This window comes from Haemorhous mexicanus, chromosome 1 (genome assembly GCF_027477595.1).
Source record: "Haemorhous mexicanus isolate bHaeMex1 chromosome 1, bHaeMex1.pri, whole genome shotgun sequence".
NCBI lineage: Eukaryota > Metazoa > Chordata > Aves > Passeriformes > Fringillidae > Haemorhous > Haemorhous mexicanus.
In genome coordinates this window covers 14,348,074-14,366,950 of record NC_082341.1, presented here as the reverse complement: position 1 = coordinate 14,366,950, position 18,877 = coordinate 14,348,074, and the positions used below count along the sequence as shown (strand labels likewise).

Sequence of the window (18,877 nt, the reverse complement as noted above, 5' to 3'; positions counted from 1 at the left end):
CTTCTCTCAAATCTCCTTCAGGAAGTTAATTAAAAGTCTATTTGGAAATGGCCAGGTGCTTGCTTCCCACAGTGCAAGAGGGAAATCTGTCACCCTGTTTAAAAAATTGTTTGGTTACTCAGGATAAAGAAATAATCATTATACCAAGCTGTGTGGTTTTATGATGGAAAACTGTGGCTTGGTGAGAAAAGTACCAAGGTCAATGCAATGAAAAACCCACAGTGAACTCAGACATGATTTCCGAAGCCAGTGGTGGATAGAGGCCAGGAGAACAAAGTCTTTCCTGTGGTTCACTTGAAAACAATTTTAAAGATTATGGATAAAAATAACCCTCTAGCTTGAGAGAGTTATTAGCTTGAAAAAAAAATATCATTAGAAAATATTTTTAAGATGTTTTATAAGGATTGCCAAGGCTGACAAAATTACCTTGTTTAACACTGGATCCTGTCCTAAAATACTACGGCCAAGTCAACTAACAGGAGAATAGTAAGGCTAAGCCTTTTTCATTCTTTATTCTGCCAAACCATTGCCTCTTGCAATCAGGATTGATTACAAACACCCAATTAAGAGGCATTTGGAACATGATCTGAACACTAATCCTGTCTCTTTTTCTCTTTATACCTAATTATCAGCCTTAAGATGGGTATTAGGGCTTTAATTAGTAGATTTACTTAAGGAACTTGTACATAAACTAAGAAATCTATAACATATACATAAATACAGGCATATATGCACAGACCTAAAGAGGTACACGTAAAATATGACTATATCCAAGCAGTTTGGTGTGATATATAAGCCTAGACATATACATGTGAGTGCATGTATATCTAATTTTCAGACATAATTTCATTCTTTAGAAATACTGCAAAAGAAAATAATTTAATTTGGTTTTGCATTAGCTGTAAAAAGATCTCTATATCATAATTATCAAGTTATGATCCAATGTTATAGCTTTCAATAAACAATAATTAAGAAACTAAGAAACTAACAGAAACACATAGGTTTCTGTTCCAATTAGATTAGCAAAGGAGAGGAGGGTGGAGAGAGGAGCAGTGTGGGATTGACTGAAAACATATTGAGAGTTTCACAGAGCTAATTCCAGCAACTCTGGGTTTCAATTTAGAAAGGACTTAGACCTTTGTTCTGAATTTGTTTATCTCTGTTCACAGAAAGGATGAAGGATTAGGCTTAAGGGAATCCACATTTGACCCTCAAATTTTTCCTGTCTGAAGGGCATCTGGTTGTAGCACATCTAGACAGAACTCTCCTCAGTTAAGTGTTCAGAGCAATAGAAACATCCATATATGATGTTTCTATCATATATACATATGTTCCATATATACATCCATATATGATATATATGTGAAAAACCATATATATGGTTTTATAGTTTTAATGTGATGCTGTACTGAGACCCAAGTCAAGACTTTGCTGTGACAGGGGATGCACCCATACACAGAGTGCAATAATGGGCTCTCCATCCCACCCCTCAGCCCTGCACACAGTCCTGCAAGACTCTCTAACTATGACCAGGCACTTTGGTCATGGATTTCCTGACACCTTATCCTAAGAAAACTCAAACTAAAACCATTACTCTAAAAGAAAGAATTATTAAACAGTTTGACAATAGAAATTTTCACAAGACTTAAATGCCTGGGTAAAAAAAAAAAAAAAAAAAAGAATTGTTTCATTACACTGTATAATCAGAAAATAATATAATTTCCAAATTCTTTTAATTCTCATTTAGTCCCTACAATAAAATAACAGCATCTTTAGCTTTAAATACTTGCATCTGTGTGTGCAAATACATGTGGAATCTTGTGGCAAAGAGATATTATATATACTTTCATAATACAAAATCTTCAACTTAAAAAAAATTTTTGGGGTACAAGAGTTTTTTGCTTCCTAGATCCTGCAGAGGGTCTGAACTGATTCCTTTCCTTGACAGGAACCTTTCCTGCAGCCATATGGAGAGTACCAAACAGCAGTGGTCTCCAGAAGGGCTGTCTGGGTCCAGCTGAGTGCTCCTTGAGAAAGCTTTTCATGTGCTTCATATATAGCAGAGAAATGCCCTCAAAGTACACCCAGAAACATGAAATACCACCTGGCCCCCAATCTACTGCAACAACTTATCTCAAATTAGGCCAAATCCACTTCTTTCTTGTTTTAGGAATAAAATGAAGGGTGCCCCCCTTCATCCCTTTAGTACTTCCAATTATCTCTTGGTAACCCCAAACAGCTCTTAGGGACAGATTTTTGAGGAAGACAAAAAGAATAAGATGCTGCCTCTTCAGCCCAGGTATGGCCTTCGCAGTGTGTCAGTGCCCATCCCACTCTGGCTTTGACAGAGGGATGTCCAGGTCACTGCCCACCTCTGCCTGGGCAGTGCAGCCCATGGTGGGTGATGTGTGGGCTGTGTGGATTAGTGAATCCAGTCCAGAGCAAGCAGGGGAGTGTAGGCATCCTTCCAGCTGCCCTCAGCAGTGAGGATGGGGCATTCCCATGTCTCTTGGATACCTTGTCCTGCTGAAATCCACTCAAAGGCCAGTGCTGATGCTAGCTGACAGGGCCAAACCAGTCAAGCCATATTTTTGTTGGAAAGCTCAGAGCCTTGGCTCCTTCAGACCTCTCTGCTCAGTGGTGGGCAAACACAACCCCTGCCTTCCCCAGACCTGAACAACTCAGCTCCTGTGCAGCTCACCCTGCCTTGTCAGCTGCAGGCACTCTGCCTGCCGAGCCCCATGGTGGCCAGGCAGAGGGAATTAGGAAGCTCTGAGTGACATTTGCTATCCAAACAACCGATACAGTCATTAACCATCCTGCGGGGCCTGTGCTGAGCCCCTCCCCACAGTCACCATGAATGATGGGAGACAGCTCTGGGGCAGTGGAGGGCAGAGTTCCCACTGCTCCCATGGGCACTGGGGCTGCACTGAGCCCAGAACACCTTGGGGCAGGTTGTGGGAGCAGCTCAGGGCTGTGCGGGCTCCAGGTGCCCCTGGGGCAGTCAAGAAGCAGCTGTTGTGTGCAGCTGATAGCAAAAGCCTTCTGACAGGCTCAGTGGCAGCCCAGCAGGATTGCTCTTGGGTGGTTCTGCAGCTGGGCAGCAAGGACATGGACACTCTTACTCCCACCAGCTCAGCCAAAGGGCTTGAACCACCCCTGCACAAAAGGAGCAAACACGAGGCACGAGGCCTGCAGGAAGCAGACCTTGCTGCATGGAAGAATAGGAACCGGGATTTAGACAAAAGCAAATGAAAGCTTAAACTATGCAGAAACTAAAGGAAGGCCGAGCCATGACTTTGCTTGCTCCTGTTTATTTTACCAGCCTGAGTTTGGTATACCTACAGATTCGTAGCATAAATCCATTGACATTATTTAGAAGTAAAATGGATGAATGAATTTCTAACATCATTAAGGTCTATGGGAGTTATGTGGAGCTATACTTTCACTCTGTAGGTATGAATGCCTATGCTTTCTTCCTTACCCAAGGATCTGGAGGAGGCATTTTCTTCTATATAAACAAACCTAGATTTTTTTTTCTCTCTGTGTTCTATAACTGACTGCAATTTCTATACAGCTCTGCTCTCATTCATGTAACTAATCCCTAGTAAATGCAATATGAAGAGTAATTATCTATGACATCTCTCCTATAGCTTGAATGTTTCCAAAATGGACAATTTTTTCATTCTGAGAGATTTGACAGCACTGCTGTATATAACCCACAAGTGTTAAGCAAGAATTATATTTATTTACTACATCTATAAATGATGGCCATTATAATAATAGTGCTGTGTGGCTAATCTATGAAGACCTTGTAAAACAATACAGTCAAGTCTGGCAACAAAGTTAATAATTTGTCAGTAAGAAAACCACTGTTGGGCTTTTTCTACCCAACCCTCCACCTTTCTTAAGCCCTTTTCTTCTGAAGCTTCACATTCATTTTCTTAATGTTTTTAACCTAGTGTCTGTGAAATTTTTATTGCTCCCTAGATAATGACATCTGATCTGAATGTAACCACACACCTCTTTGCTCAGCAACATTTGTCACAAACCATTATAAATTATCATGCTGATAGTGTGCATTGCTGGGAAACCGGAAAAGTTCCATAAATTCAAAGTACTGTATCAGTGACATTCTTGTTTATTATCTAGGTATAAAGTTTTACTAGATTCAAGATGGCTACATTTACACAGTAGGATACTTCAGCAACACGAGACTTGTACAGCTTGCACCAAGTGCTGAAAAGCATTTACCACATGCAACAAACACTGGAGCATTTTAACTAATATGTGGCCATATGTTTTGTCTCTTCTATTCATTTTAACTCTGCTCCTGACTCCAAGAATGCATGCTTATTTTTGGAACTTGCTTGAGAAAAGGCAAAATGGCAAACAAAAACTACTTTTCTCTTAAAGTACAACCATAATTTCTGTTTCTTGGCTTCCTGAAGAGGAGGCATAACACTCATTAGAGCTAAATGTTTAAAGAAACTGTGAATTTTTTTCATTATATATGTCCTTGATAACAATCTGTGGTCGACATGTTTGTGTACTTCCTGTCAAAACCCAGTATTTCCATAATGCTGGTGCAGTAGTCCTATCTAGAAGATTCTTTATTAGATGAACCTAGCTTGTGTGAACATATTTTAAATTATATACCTATCTTTATTCTTCAAAACTGTGAAAGTTGAGTCCTATAGAATGCCTCCAGAGAAAAAGGAATTTTCACTATGTTTACTGGGAATTTAAAACAACTCAAATGGTTCTGATTGTCAGAAAAACATACATATATGAATTTTATTAGCAGTCATTTGAGCAATACTTATTCATTAAAGCATAGCATAATAAGTAGGTAAATCAAGGGCATATTCTTAAATTAATTCCAAACCCTAACATACAAAGAGACTAACTGGGAACAGCTTCAGTAACAGCTAGTGCTTAAATGTGCTGCTTTTGATTCTCCCCAGAGAATCAACCTTTCACCAGTTTTACATTTCAATACATCTAGCCCTCTATATAGAGCAATATTTTTTAAAGTTAGGTAAAGCCTCTTGATTTTCTTGTTGGCATTACGGAACAAGAAGTTAACCTTTCCAAAGTCAAAATGTTTCCCTTCCTGGGCTCAGGAGGTCTCTGTTATTAAAGTTGTTTTCAATGCTAACTAAGGTCCAAGTTGCAATGAACAGCATTATAAAGAGGATTTTGGGAGCTAGGCCAGCAAGCTAATCTTCTCTAGTCTACTCTAATTGTATGGGACATTTTTTGTTCCCAGACATGAATTCCCTTATCTCCCATTTTCTATCTGCATTTCATATTTAAGTGGTTATTAATTTCCAGTGCTAAACCTTTCAATAAACTAGATTTACTGTAACCTAAATTACACATTTCTAGATTGCAAACTGGGTTTCTAATAAGCTAAGCATATTAGAGAAGCAAAATGTACTTAGCTGGAAAACAAAAAAATCTTGTGATACATTTATTGCATTAATCACCTGTTGTATTCAATATTCAGTACAAGGAATGTGAATTTTGTACGTAGATGCTGAAATTTCAGACCACAGAGATTGTTGACAAATTCCTGTTGCTGAAATAATTGTTCTGGTCCTAAGGTTTTTTGTTCTTTTTGTTGTTGTTGTTGGGGTTTTATTCCCCACAAATGCAATCCCTCTCAAGTTAAAAAGAGCAATTTTCAATATAAATGAAGTAGCAGCTGAGTAATTTAGCATTGCCTAGAAAATTAGTGTTTCAGCACAGACAAAATAATGGTAAAGTCATCACCATCATACATTGCAAACACAATGCAAACAGCCCTGTTGAGAGACTTCCTTCCACCCACTACCATCTCATTACTGCTGTGGGCTCCATTTCAGGGCAGAAATAATGCAGCAGGGAGAGGGGACAATGAGCACTGAGAAGGAAGCAGCAGAGGGAGGGAGTCAGTCCTTTCCCTGGACCCAGTTCAGCTCAGTCTAGCACTGTTTAGCACAACACTGTGCCACAAAGATTACTTGTTCTTCAAATAATTGTATGCTGTACACCATTTTACTGCTGCCAAAGACCATGTTGGTTTTACAGAGTTGGAAAAACATGCATTTTAGCAAAGGAGAAAAAGGATTTGACACTGAAATATGCTTGATTTAATTTCTTAATTTCTCTCTAAGAGGCAAAGAGTGACAAATATTGTAAAGCATCAGCAGGATTTCATAGAATGAAAGCAAAACCTGTATCAAGAAGACACAGAGAAGTGAACCATTGCCTGAGTACAAGACATTAAAAATTAAAGAATGGGAAGTCAGCGTGTGAACATATGGTGTGAATATGAGCTGCAGCTCCAACACCACAGTAAAAACTCATTTTCACAAAGTTTCGTTTTATGAGCACAGGGTTTTCCTGCATTATCACTCAACTATGGCACTGAAATGCTGATCTATAAGTGGTTATAAAATACCATAATAAACCAACTAAGTACCACAATGCATCATTAAAAACTTCATTTTAAGAGAAAACAATAATTGTGATCTAAGTAATCAATTTATTAAATAATAGGACAAAGACATGCATAGTAAAAATTAAGTGCTTGAATACAGTTGCTCTCTTTCCCTAAGTCCAACACTCTCATCTCATGGTCTATCACAAGCACTCCTGATAAACTGAACATCATTTTATGGCACCAAATCCTGTATACTACCGTGATATACCAAACACCACTGGCTATTGAGTTTAATCTTTCTGACAGGCAGAGAAAATCTTGACTGGTAGCATTAATCAACAGCAACTCTCTTGCAGTTATCAGTAGGGGATAAAAAATTATGATACACAAGAAATATTTAAATAACTGTGATACTCCAGAAATATTTAAATAATGAATCACTAAAATATTTTCTTCATGCAACAAGCTGGCTGAATTCAGAGGGCATGTTGAAGAGGGGAGTGATTTGACCATATGTTGCCTTGTGCAAGCTGTGAGATTTACAAATTTGGGGAAAAGTGGAGAACAGCTTCTGGGAGGTTCCGATTCTCCTTCTCGCTTTTGGAACGGGTGGTCAAAGGGAATGCGAGGACAGGGGACAAAGGGAGCTCAGCTCCCTCCTTTCTCCTCTCAGGGCACCACAGGAGAGCAGGAGGAGGGGAAAGAAAAGCTACTGGCTATAAATCAGCAGCAAAGGGAGAAAGAAGGAAATACGACTATCAGTTCTCCAGACCACCGCCCCTTGAAGGGTGAGGGTAATTGCCAGACAAACTCCGCGTTAAGAAGATTTGCCAATTTATAAATGGCCTGACTCTTCCATGGGCTGTTTGTAGTCGTGGGGGTACCAAAGAAAACGGAGTTCCTTTTTCAAACTCCAACTCAAACAAGAAACTCACAAAAGCAAGCGGCGCCTCACCACAACCGCACCCCCACTCCGCGCATCACCACCGCCTCCCGCTCGCAGAGCACCGGGCGGGCGCAGCTTAGACGCAGCTTTACAAACCTCAGAAAGCTGTGAAGACATTTTTAACACGCACACACACGCACACACACAGACACACACACACTCACACACTCAGAGCTCCCTCCCCGCTCGCCGCCGGCCCGGAGCCCGCCCGCGGCGCTGCCCGCGGCGGCCGGCAGGTGTCGCCGTGGCGCTCCGCAGCGCTCCCTCCCTCCCTCCCTCGCTCGCTCGCTCACTCACTTGCAGTCGCGGTCCTCCAGGTCGAAGTGCGGGTTGAAGTTGATCATGATGCGCTGGTAGGGCTCCGGCGCCTGGATCAGCCACTCGCACTTCTGGCTGGGGTGGTAGGACTGCGGGTAGCCGGGAGACGTCAGGTACCCGGGGCTTAAAATTTTGATCGTGTCGCCACACTTGTCTGCGGGGGAAGAGAACACATGGGCTGGTCTCAGTGCCCCCGGCAAGCATCCGGGCGCAGCCCGCAGCAGCGGACCCGGCAGACTGCCGTGGGAAAGCTGCGGGGCCGCAGCCTTCTTCAGGCTAACTTAGCATCCTTCTGCTTTTCAGGGCACCTGGGCTACTATCTACCAGAGTAAGAGGACTCCCACTCCGTCTCCCATTCCTTAAATCTGGTGGTTGGACAGGCAGCAGACAGCAGAAGGCACCCCCATTCTAAACAGTATCCTTTTAAAAAGCCCTCCACTCCAACAGTACCCCTTACAGTGTCAAGGCCTTGCCCCTTCATAACAGCATTAATGTTGGCTGAGAAGGGTACATGGGACACAATTAACTCCAAAAACTATACTCTTCTTAAGTATGAAGTTTCAAGAAAAGATTGTAGGACATGTTAAGAGATGCCAATTGACCCCCTGCTCAGCTATGGGATAAGTCTGGTCGGTGTCACTGACCATTGGGATTGTATTTGTGGATCCAAGCTCATTCGCAGGACACCCTCCCTTTGTTTTATCAGTCCATAAATCTAGGCAGGTTGAAACTATCTGTGCTCTTCAAACCCAGGATAGAAGAGAACAAAGTAGCTCTAGTGAAGCAGAAATCATCCGCTATTTACTCTTTCAAGGACGTTTGTTCATGCTTGGAGACTGCATCAAAGTAATGGAGCAGAACAACCTCCCTTCCTCTTCCCTTCATTCCTTCCTCCCCTGAACAACAACAAAGATTTATTTCCAATAGCAAAATAGTTGCAAAAGTTTCAAGAATCACAAAGTGTGATGGTGAAATGTGGTATGCTGCATCTTGCTCCTTTGGTCAACATTGTCAGGGCTGCATTTAAAGGTTTATAGGAAAAAAAGGGACAAAAACATCCAACCTACACAGTCACTCACTTCACTGTCCAGTGCAGGTTTGTGTTTTCACTTTTTTTACTACTGTGGATTTCTTTCTGTGGACTTTCGGGTAGGAAAAACTTTCTCCAAGTGTTGGTTGTTTAATTTGGAGCAATAAAACATGACAGTAAACTATGGACAGGAAGAATGTCCCCACTAAAGCAAGACCATATATCACTACATCTCAATAATGGGATATACAGTCTGCAGTGCTCTATCTAATACATTCCCTGTGAAAGCAAAATGGCAATCCTTGCTCTCAGCATGAATTTATAAATATACAGGATTTTATTGTAGGAAAAAACAGGTCAAATGGAAATGAATAAGGAAGTGCACATCAAAAATGCATAAAGCAACACTCTTTATAGAAATTATTTGCCATAAATTAGGAGTGAAGGGGTTGATAGGTAGTCAGATGTATGGTCAAAACCCAGATACTGCCAAGCACGTTGCTGGGAAAGGCTATCTTATTATATTTCTGCTGTGCCTTTGCAAACAGGCTGTTTTCCTCTGACCAGAACAAAAGGCATTGGTGCTTAAATCTCAAAAGCTGTCTCTAGTGATCTTGCTAATCCGCTGTCTGGGGCTCTCAGGGAATCTTGCCTTTTCCTCCCCGTGTAAGCATACTCGGAAAGTGATCTTGTCTCATTAAGCCCACTCCAGCCCTGCAAACATCATGGCAGGGTCTGGCATCTGTTAAATGCCTGAAATAAAGCAGGGCTGCTTCTAGTCACTTGACAGAGTCACTTCAGAGGACGCTGAGGTGGACTCACTACCACCAGCGCTCCTTAATCTGCGACTTCTGGGAAAGTGACAGTGTAACAAGATAATGTGGTCTGCTAGACTCCTTGGCTCTGTGCAATCTCTCTCACACTTGATTAAGAAGAGCAGTTTCTAATGACTTTGGACCATTAGTTCCAAATAAGGTTAATGAATTAATTTAGTGGACACTAATACTGCATGTAGGTGAAGGTGGCATTAGTAGGTCTGGTAGGTTGTAGAGGAGGTTAATGGCCTTGGTGACTCCAGCAGGACCACCACATTAACCACTCGTGGTGGAGGCTTCTGCCCAGTAACTTCCTCTCCTCCTCTTCCCAGGGAAGAAATGATCAACAAGAGCATGGGGGTGGCCCCCTTCTGTTCCTCAGAGGTACAGGGTGGCAGTATGGGTCTATGTGGGAGGCAGCTGCCCACACCCCTAGCTGGGCTGGGGGGATGAGGAAAGTGCACTTCTCACAGCATCCCCACACCAGGCTTGGTGCACCCCTCTAGCACCTCTGCTCCTATGCCACAGCACTGGAGGAGGAAGCTCCTGATTAAACTAAGCAGCCTCCTCAACACATATTGGGAAAGAGATTAACTTCCATCATAAAACATGTGATTTTAATACTCTTGCTTGACACTCCACTTGCGGTCCCTTATTAAAACAATATACCAGTGTAAGTGGAGGGTGCTCTCTTCTTTTAATTACTTTGATTGAAAACCCAGTCAGGCAAAAGTAAATATTTGATAATTAGTTAATAATAATTGCTCGGGATTTCTCAGGAAAGGAAGACTCACATGAACTGTTTCATGTGCAAAAGCTAAACGTCAAGCAGTCCCACAATTAGACCATCTTTAAAAATGCATCATGCAGTGAAATATTCACAGTGCCCTGGCATTGTTCGGGGAAGGAGGAGCATGCTGCTTTTAATTAGTTGCGTTTTCAAGGGTTGCCTGACAGTAAACCAGACGCACCACTCATTTGTTATGGGATTTCTCCTCTTGGAAGGAAGTCTCGAGCCTGCACAGAGAAGCTCAGCTCCCCTCTTGGCACAATGTAAGTTGCACATAAACTGCAGACTTGGGAAGGGGGTACTCTAGAGTGTCCTCCGTGTGAAGACTATTCGCAGGTACACACACAGCTAGTAGGAGGCATGATCTAAAATTTTACGCTTTGGAATACAGAAAGGGAGGGCGGGGAAAAGAGTCTTCCCTTTAAAGCGTTCATTATCTTTCAGATATCGAAGGAGAGACGTTTAATTGCTAATGGGACGGGACGTTATTAAGATAATTGGCTGTCCTGATCTAGTGAGAATGAGCAGCCTGTTCATACAATAACCCAAAAAAGCAGAAAATAAAGTCGGAAAGCAATGTCGGGGAGGGCGACCCTCAGAGGAGGACTGCGCCGCATCCCTCCTCCGGCAGAAAGTTCCCCCCAGCCGGGTTTATGTCGGTGCCGGTCCCGCCGGGCACCACCGCCCGCCCCCCGCGCCCGCAGCCCCGGACCCGGCCCCGCAGCTGCCCGAGCTGAGACCCGACGTCCCCCGTGACACTCACCGCTCCGCAGAGCCCTGGCGAGGGTGAAGGTGAGGGCTGCACAGTGTAGGAGAAGTCCCCAATCCATTTTCCCTTCCGACAACAGGGAAAGGAGGAAAAAAAAAATAAAAATGCCTTCCACGCACAACTCTTCCTTAAATCCTCCAGCCGGAGTGAGGAGCAGAAAGCACGGTCCGCAGGGGCAGTGTCGGGGACAGAAGGAGGCTGGCTTCTCTCTGTGCCTCAAGCCGCCCGCATCCTGTCATTTAGCTCCGGCTCCCTCTCCCTTTCCCCACACTTGTTCCTTCTCCAGGCGCCGCTGCCCTTGCCATTCCCAGCGAGACTAGAAAGCCAAATAAAAACGAGGGGAAAAAATAACAAAAACAAAACCCAACAAACACACAAACAAGACAGACAAAAAATACTGGCGGCTGCCGACACCTCGGGAGCGCTCCGCTGGGCGAGGGTGCTCTGCGGAGGGGAGATAAGGAAGGGAAAGCGGCCGTGAGCGGGGACCAGCCGGGAGCTGGAGTTTGGCAAACTGCGTCCCCCCTGCCTGCCCCGCTCTCCAGCGGCCGCGGTTCCGCGGGGCCGGAGCCCGGGAGCCCCGGGGCGGCGGTGCCCGGCGGTGCCCGGCCGTGCCCCGCACTCACCTGCCCCGGCGGGAGGCGAGCGAGCGAGCGCGCTGCCGCAGCAGGGACTGCCGGCCGGCCGGGGAAGTGGGAAGCGCCCGGGCGGCTCCTGCTCGCAGCCTGAGGAAGAGGAGCGCAACTCAGCGGCAATAAGAGAGGCCGAGGAACCGCCGTCTCCCAAGCCCCAGTCCCCTCCCCCTCCCCGCCCTCCTCCTTCTCCTCCTCCTCCTCCTCCTCCGCCTCAGCCCCCCAAGACATCGGCAGCGCGGAAGAACGAACAAACAAACACGGCAAGCCCCAGCTCTGGCACTCAGCCGAGGCGGGGACTGGCGAGGGGGAACGCGAGGAGCAGAGGTGGGGCGAGAGGCGGCGGCCCCCGCCACGGCAGGTAGAGCCGATGCGGGCGGCGGCACCACCTGCGCCCGCCGCCCCGCGGGCTCCTGCACGGCCCCGCCAGCCCCGCCAGCCCTGCCCGGCCCTGCCCTGCCGTGTCCTGCCGTGCCCTGCCCGGCCGCCCCCGTCGCCCCGGCCCCACGCACAGACACGCACACACACACGCATCCCTGCCCACCTCCCGGCTCCCTCGCCTCGGGTACCCCGCGGGAACACTGCCCCGTCCCTTCCCGGGCCACCCCCTCCGCCACCTTTCTCTCCCCCGCCACCTTCTCCCCCTTCCAATACTCTTTTTTTTTTTGTTTCGTGCGACAGTGCGTGTCCCTCAAAGACCCTGCCCTTTCCGGATTGGGACACCACCGTCCCTTCTTGTCCTAGGGGAAGCAGGCTGTGCTGATGTGGGGTGAGCTGCCAGGACCCCCCATCAGAGTACCCCCAGGTGTCAGGCACATCTGGCCACTGCATATCTGCATGTCGCGGGGAGGCCTCCCTGTATCCCCTCCCTTCCGACCCTTTTCCCACCTCCCTTCTCTCCCACTCTTGCTGTCATTCCCGTCTCTCTCAGCTCCTGTTGCAGCTTTGCCCCCTCAGTCTGGCTGTCTCTCATGAAGCCTCTTGAGCGGCTGAGGAGCTGCTGGGGTCCCCCAGGGCCGGCTCTGCTCCCGAAGGAGGCTGTGCAGCATGAAATCCCCACTGGGGAGTGTGTGTCTCCTCCTGAGTATTCTCCCCACCACTACCACAGGCACCAGAGGAATGGAACAAAGCGGGGACATATCAGGCTCTGAATCCTGCTGCTTTGGCTGCACGGTCTAGTGCTCACCACCTACGGGCCCTGTCTCTTCCTTGCCCTATTGCCCTGCCTTACAGGCTGTCCCTGCACCTGGGGAGTTGCTGAAGCCAACTGCTTCTTTTATGTGGAGTACTTTACATGCCCTCTATGTGAGAGCAATCCAGTCGCTGGGGTAGGGGTTACAGGAAGAACTCCAAGGCTGAAAGCTGAAACACAGAGTTAAATGGTTCCCAAAGATGGGTCTGTGCTAGGAAAATTACCTGCAGCCAGTGGTGGATGTCAGCCACTGTCATGTCCCAGGGCAGTTTGAAAACAGTTTGTTACTCCTGTGCAGTCAAGGCGAACTCTGTTAGTGCTTCATCAGGAAAGAGGCCTGATAGAATACCTACTCCATAAGGAGTTTTTCTGAAGGGTGCAGTGGGAAAAGAGCTGGGTTTTTCTGAGGACAGGGTCATCCTCCAAGTGTAGCCATGGCAGTAAACCCCTGTCCACTCTGAAGATATAGCCTTGTTTGAAATAGTTTTCAAACATAGTTGTCAGTCTGCAGCCGCACAGATTAACTACAAATGTGTTACATCTGTGTACAGAAACCATACACAAATCCAGCCTCCTCCATCCTTTTGTCTCTAGCCCTGGGTCTGAGATTTCTACTCTCACTCTCCCTTGCTGCCCTTTTGAAGCCCTGAGTTTAAGGTCAGCTGAAGTCTGGAGATTAAGTCTGTAGGAAATCTGTCTGTTGGTTTTATACTGCACACTCTTCTCACCACTACTTTCTGAGTTTTTTCCAGACATTCCCCTTCTGTTCCATGATTACAATTCCCTAATACTGTGCACTAAAATTCAGTTTGATTCTGTTATACTTTCTGTACACCTAATTCTTTCCTTTGTTGCCTTCTTCTTCTGCCCCTGCCCATGACCCTGCTTCTGCCCATGCCTGTGTCTGCAGGCGGGCTAGAAACAGGCAGGCTGGAACTAGTCAGATTGAGTTATTGGGTTCAGTCTCATTTCCCCGTCTTTAGGCAGTCTCTGGGATCATCATTTGCAATACTTATGCATTTTTCTGATTGATTGGGATGTATATTTTATGGGTAGCACATTAAGCCCCCTTTATTTTTTTCTTTTAGAGGCATTCCCAGAACACGGGGGAAGGGGAGAGTTAACAGTGCTTTCTGATTATTAAAACTCATTCTGCTGGACAGTCCTTGAGATAAATGGGTTCTGACCTGATCATAGTTTGACTGTTTGAGCAACAATATAGCTTTTAAAATAAAGTAAATCTATTTTTGAAAACAGAAATTACCTGCTGATGGTTGCTTACTCAGGGTTTGCAGAAATATATACACACATGTTTGTTTTAAAACCTGTTCCAGAAACCAAGATTAATTCTCTAAGTGACAGATACCCAGAAAGCATGTACATCAAAAAATACACTTACTGCATGACAGTGATGGCCCTCTTGCTTTGGGATTAGCATTGTCTGTCAGGTGATTTCTAAGAATCTGCAGAAAGGAAATAATCATTGCCAGCAGTACACTGTAAAGATGTTCCCAACCAACCAACCAACCAACCAACCAACCCGCCAGCCACTGTGTTTCATCAATTTTTTTTCCTATCTGATTAATAAGTTGCTTTTTGCAGATGGAGACATAGTTTTTAGTAGCTAGTGTATTTTAAAGAAATTCCTTTCTCTGGAAGAAAACACTTAAATGCAGACAGAGCATGTACATTAGGGAAGATGGTACATGATAAATTCTAAGATAATGATGAAAATTGCTTTCATCACCTGAGCCTAGTCACTAATCACTAATCCATATACCAAGGTTTATTTCAACATGCTTATGTCTCAAATATCAGTGCTTCCTCTTCTTGCAGAGAGAGAGATGTGCAACAGGCTCCAAAGAGAGCTGAACAGGAATGACCTCTGTTGGGGCTACCATGGCCCATAGAAAAGGATTTCTGCCCTTCCTCAGCACTGTGTGGGCATTTTAGATTCCACAATGGGAATGGTTTTTTTGTTTTTTTTTTTTTTCCTGTTGATGTCTCAAGGCCTAGCAAATATACCAGAGTCTGGTACATTAATGTCCTTCCCTATCATAACATGAATGACAGCAGTGTAATTTTTCCACCCATCTTTTTCTCTCTCTATAAGCACAGTTTTCTCCTATGTATGAATTGCCCTGGAATGATGAGCGAAGACATTCTATCCTTGGTTTACATAGATTTACCTGAAAATGTTTAATCTTTAATAATCTTGAATATAAACTGGCATCAAATGAAACATTCAGAAGTCTCTTTTTATAATCCACTTCTCACATTTTAGTCACGGAATTTTAGGTCCTGATCCTGCAACTGCTTACACGTTTGTTCAGCTCTCCATTTTCACATCAGTAATGGGATTTTATGGCAAGGATGAGTTAGTGTTACAAAGACTGAATCTGAATCCAATGTATGTAAAAGTTAATGGAGTGGCTAGCTTTGGGGTTTGGGTTCAGGCCCATCTTTGCTTCATAATTTGACTTGGTGTTTATAATGCTTTTTTGAAGATTGTCTGCACTTCTGTTATAAACCTGTTTCTCAAGAAGTTTATAATTCAGCCATAAAAAATATTTGCCTTGGGCTAAATAATGTAATATAAAACTTAAAATTCCAAAGAAAAAAACCATTTTTTCCCATTTTAACAATAGCAGAACAGAGCAACTTTGATGTTTATTTCTTTATGTACTCACACAGCACTTTTAATTAAAAACTAAGTTTGGCAAATGATTAATCAGTGGCTGAAGACACCTTTATTTGTTATTATTTTGAAAAAGAAACACAACAAATTAAACTCATCCATAATATTAAAAGCCTGAAAATGGAGACTTCCTATGAGTATTTAGTGCAGAATATAAATATATTTGCTTTATGACTGTGTCTACTAATATCTTCATATACAGTCTGGTGCTCATTTATATCCTTTTCTCTAATGTTTTCCTTTTTTTTTTTTTCTACTTATCTTCCCCAAGAATCTCTCCAAAACTAGGCTTCTGTGTCATCTCCTCTTCTGTTGTTTTGGCCATATGAATCACTACTTGGCTTCCTGTTGCTTACTGTACTGAACCAAAGCTATTTACCCTTATCTTTAAGATCAGACATACATTTTACCTTGTCTATATCTCTCCTTTCTCAGCCCTTTTATCTCCTACATCTTTTATCCTCCTACTCAGTCTCTCACACCCAATGCTTTTTCACCCTGTCCTCTCACATTTACACCTCTTTTCCACACACAGCCACACACATCTAAATGATCACTCTTCTTTCACTGCACTTCTTAGCCTTCTCCAAAGAACCACTGCAAATACATTTATTTTCATAAACTGTGCCATCTGATTTATACATTATTTACATTTACATATGGCCATGTGTTGCAATATACACTCATACCCTAGACTCCATTGGTTAGAGATCAGATTCATTTGCTTTTACATCATCTCCACACTGACTACATTGTTAGGCTCAGATTCATTTTACAAATATCTTACCAAACTCTTTGGAATCACAACTGTGCCATGATATAAATGCCTTATCAATGTCCATCATCCTGTGTAAACACATTCCACTCTAAAAAATTAGCACAGCCCCGGGCTTTATTAGCTGATTATCTGATCATCAGAAGTCCAATGTTTTCATTTGTGTCAAAGGCAAATTATCTCACATATCATTATGCTCCCATTTTCAGTTTGACAACAAGCTCATCAGGTCTCTCCACAGCCTAATTCCTCTATTGCTTGCATTGCTATAGCTGCCAAAATCTAGACATGGTGACCATATTCCTCCAAACTGTCCCACTCCTCTTTTTTTATTTTCTTTTTTTTTTTCTTTCTTCACTAATATTTATATATTTTCAGAGTAATCTGCTTTTATCTGAAATTGGAAGTAGACAGCATATGCAACATATGACTTACAGTATGGTTTTTAATAATAATGCCTGATCAGCTCAAAGGTTCTGAAGTAGCTGTTTCTGTGATTAAGGAAGTAATACATAGCAAATTCACCATATGGACTAAATATCTGACTATATTTCCATTGGTGGCAATGACAAAATCCCACTGACTTCAAAGGAGAAAAGCAGGCCCTGTATGATGATAATGGACCCTTAGATTATAAACTTGTTTTTATCAGCTTCAGTTGTTTCCATTTGCTTGCATAATGGGTGTATCAGTGTCTGTGTTTACACTAAGATAACTGCTGCAAAAAACCAAAAATAGCGGTTCTTTCAAAGTAAGGTTTTGCCAGACACAAAATCTGAAGGTCTATAATCATTAAGTAGGTAAAAACCAGTGTTAGATGTACCTTTGTATTTCTTGTCTTGCTCTATTTTTGTCTGGAAAATTAGTGTCCTGCTCATACAATCTATTCATCCATAAAGGCCCCTGTGATTATATCATATTATTGAGAATTATGTGCACTACTTTACATGTGCTACGTCTGACAGAATAATACTAGGAAGGGTGCAATGTTATTAGGGGAATGGAAGCTTTCACAGCAGCACTGCATGGTTGTCATGCACCCCCTTTAGCTACAGTGCAGCAATCACAGCAAACAGGCAGCAGAACTGCGTTCATTACAAATCAGGTTCCCTTCCTCTGCCCTCTCTCATCTTCTTCAAGAGATGTTCTCGATCATAATTTTCTTTGTCACTTATTACAGCTGATGTTAAATGGCTTTTCAGCTAAATGCTTGTTTGGGTTATTTATTAACTAGGGAACATTTACATTGGCAGACTTTGATGTTAAACATGCAATGGAGAACCCATTTGTAGGCTATAGTGGATTAACTAGAAATTCAGGGAATCGTATTCAGAGGGATTAACTCTTAGGCAGTGGATTACCTCCAGTCAGTTAGCTTCATTGGAGGAGATGGAAACAACCACTAGCACACAGATCTGTATTCAGGTGATTACATACAATGGCAGGAGTATTATTCAAACAAATAGAATATACTTAGTTTATATGTCTACTGCTCTTCTTCTTGCAGTGCAAGAATTTGGACTGAGATCTGGAAGGAGCTCTTAGGCTTTGCATGGGTAAATTTTGTTTCATATCAGTGCTTGAAAGCGTAAAGCAAGAAACATACTGGTCTAATGTACTGGGTTAATTTCAAGAATGTTGGTTTCTTTCAGTATTTTCTCCTTGTTGCTATGTTTGTAGGAATATTGCTCTTAAATATCACATTTCATAAAATTTCTTTGAAAAAAAATCCCACCACAATGTGGAATTTTGTTGTGTTACTTTATCAAGGAGAAACAGTCAAAACAGAAAGACATTTTTGGTATGGAATACATGAGGAAATTTTTTTAAAATTTAATTTACAGGGGGCAGTAGAGAGATATCAGAGAAACCCAATGGGAGTGTTAGAAAATTGCATTGGCAAACTCCCTGATACAGAATTAGAAAAAGAAATTAAAAGGCAGTCTGAACAAAGAATAGGAAATTATATTTTAAAAGGCCTCACATCTATTGGATATTTGTTGTGTTTGTCTTTTTTTTTTTTTTTCCAGGCCTCACTTTTCTTACAAATTTGTTTTGTTCATCTTCTTTCTCCCTCCTGTCTTTTCTACTTTATTTTTAACTGTGTTGAGACCACTTTGTTGCCAATAAAGTCAACTGAAGAATTCGTGTTTTGAGCTTTACCTGCTTTGCTGGGGAAAAAAGGTTTGTAAAACAAGCATCAAAACAATAACCAAAGCAGTTTCCAACATCCTTAGAATCTTCTCAATCTTATTTCATGAAAAGGGTAACAGAATCATTATATTCGTTTTTTTGTCATCTCCCAGGTATAGTTTAACATTTCTTACAGACCTTTCTGCAATCTATTTTCCATTGTGGGTTCATGACTTTATGTAATTCAGACAGGTTGTCATGAGGAGAAACACAGTTGTTCAGGTTGTCATAGCAGCTAAAACTTTTTTTTTCTGTGAAATTGTCACCAGGCCTTTGGCTTCTTGTAACC

At 43.1% G+C, this 18,877-nt stretch overlaps 1 protein-coding gene across 3 annotated transcripts in view; it reads right to left on the bottom strand.

Moving 5' to 3' along the window:
- The window catches only part of NRP1 (neuropilin 1), a 113,736-nt gene extending 101,875 nt beyond the window's left edge, over positions 1–11,861 (bottom strand). For 2 of the 3 annotated variants that reach the window (XM_059840368.1, XM_059840374.1), the window contains exons 1-3: positions 11,725–11,860; positions 11,093–11,542; positions 7,674–7,848 (exon numbers count right to left, since the gene is read on the bottom strand). In XM_059840368.1, the coding sequence (XP_059696351.1) occupies positions 7,674–7,848; positions 11,093–11,159 (242 nt within the window). In that variant the 5' untranslated portion in view covers positions 11,160–11,542; positions 11,725–11,860. Of the gene's footprint in view, positions 1–7,673; positions 7,849–11,092; positions 11,543–11,724 lie in introns of all 3 variants that reach the window. The other variant, XM_059840361.1, reaches the window with a different exon arrangement.
- Positions 11,862–18,877: the final 7,016 nt, after the last annotated feature.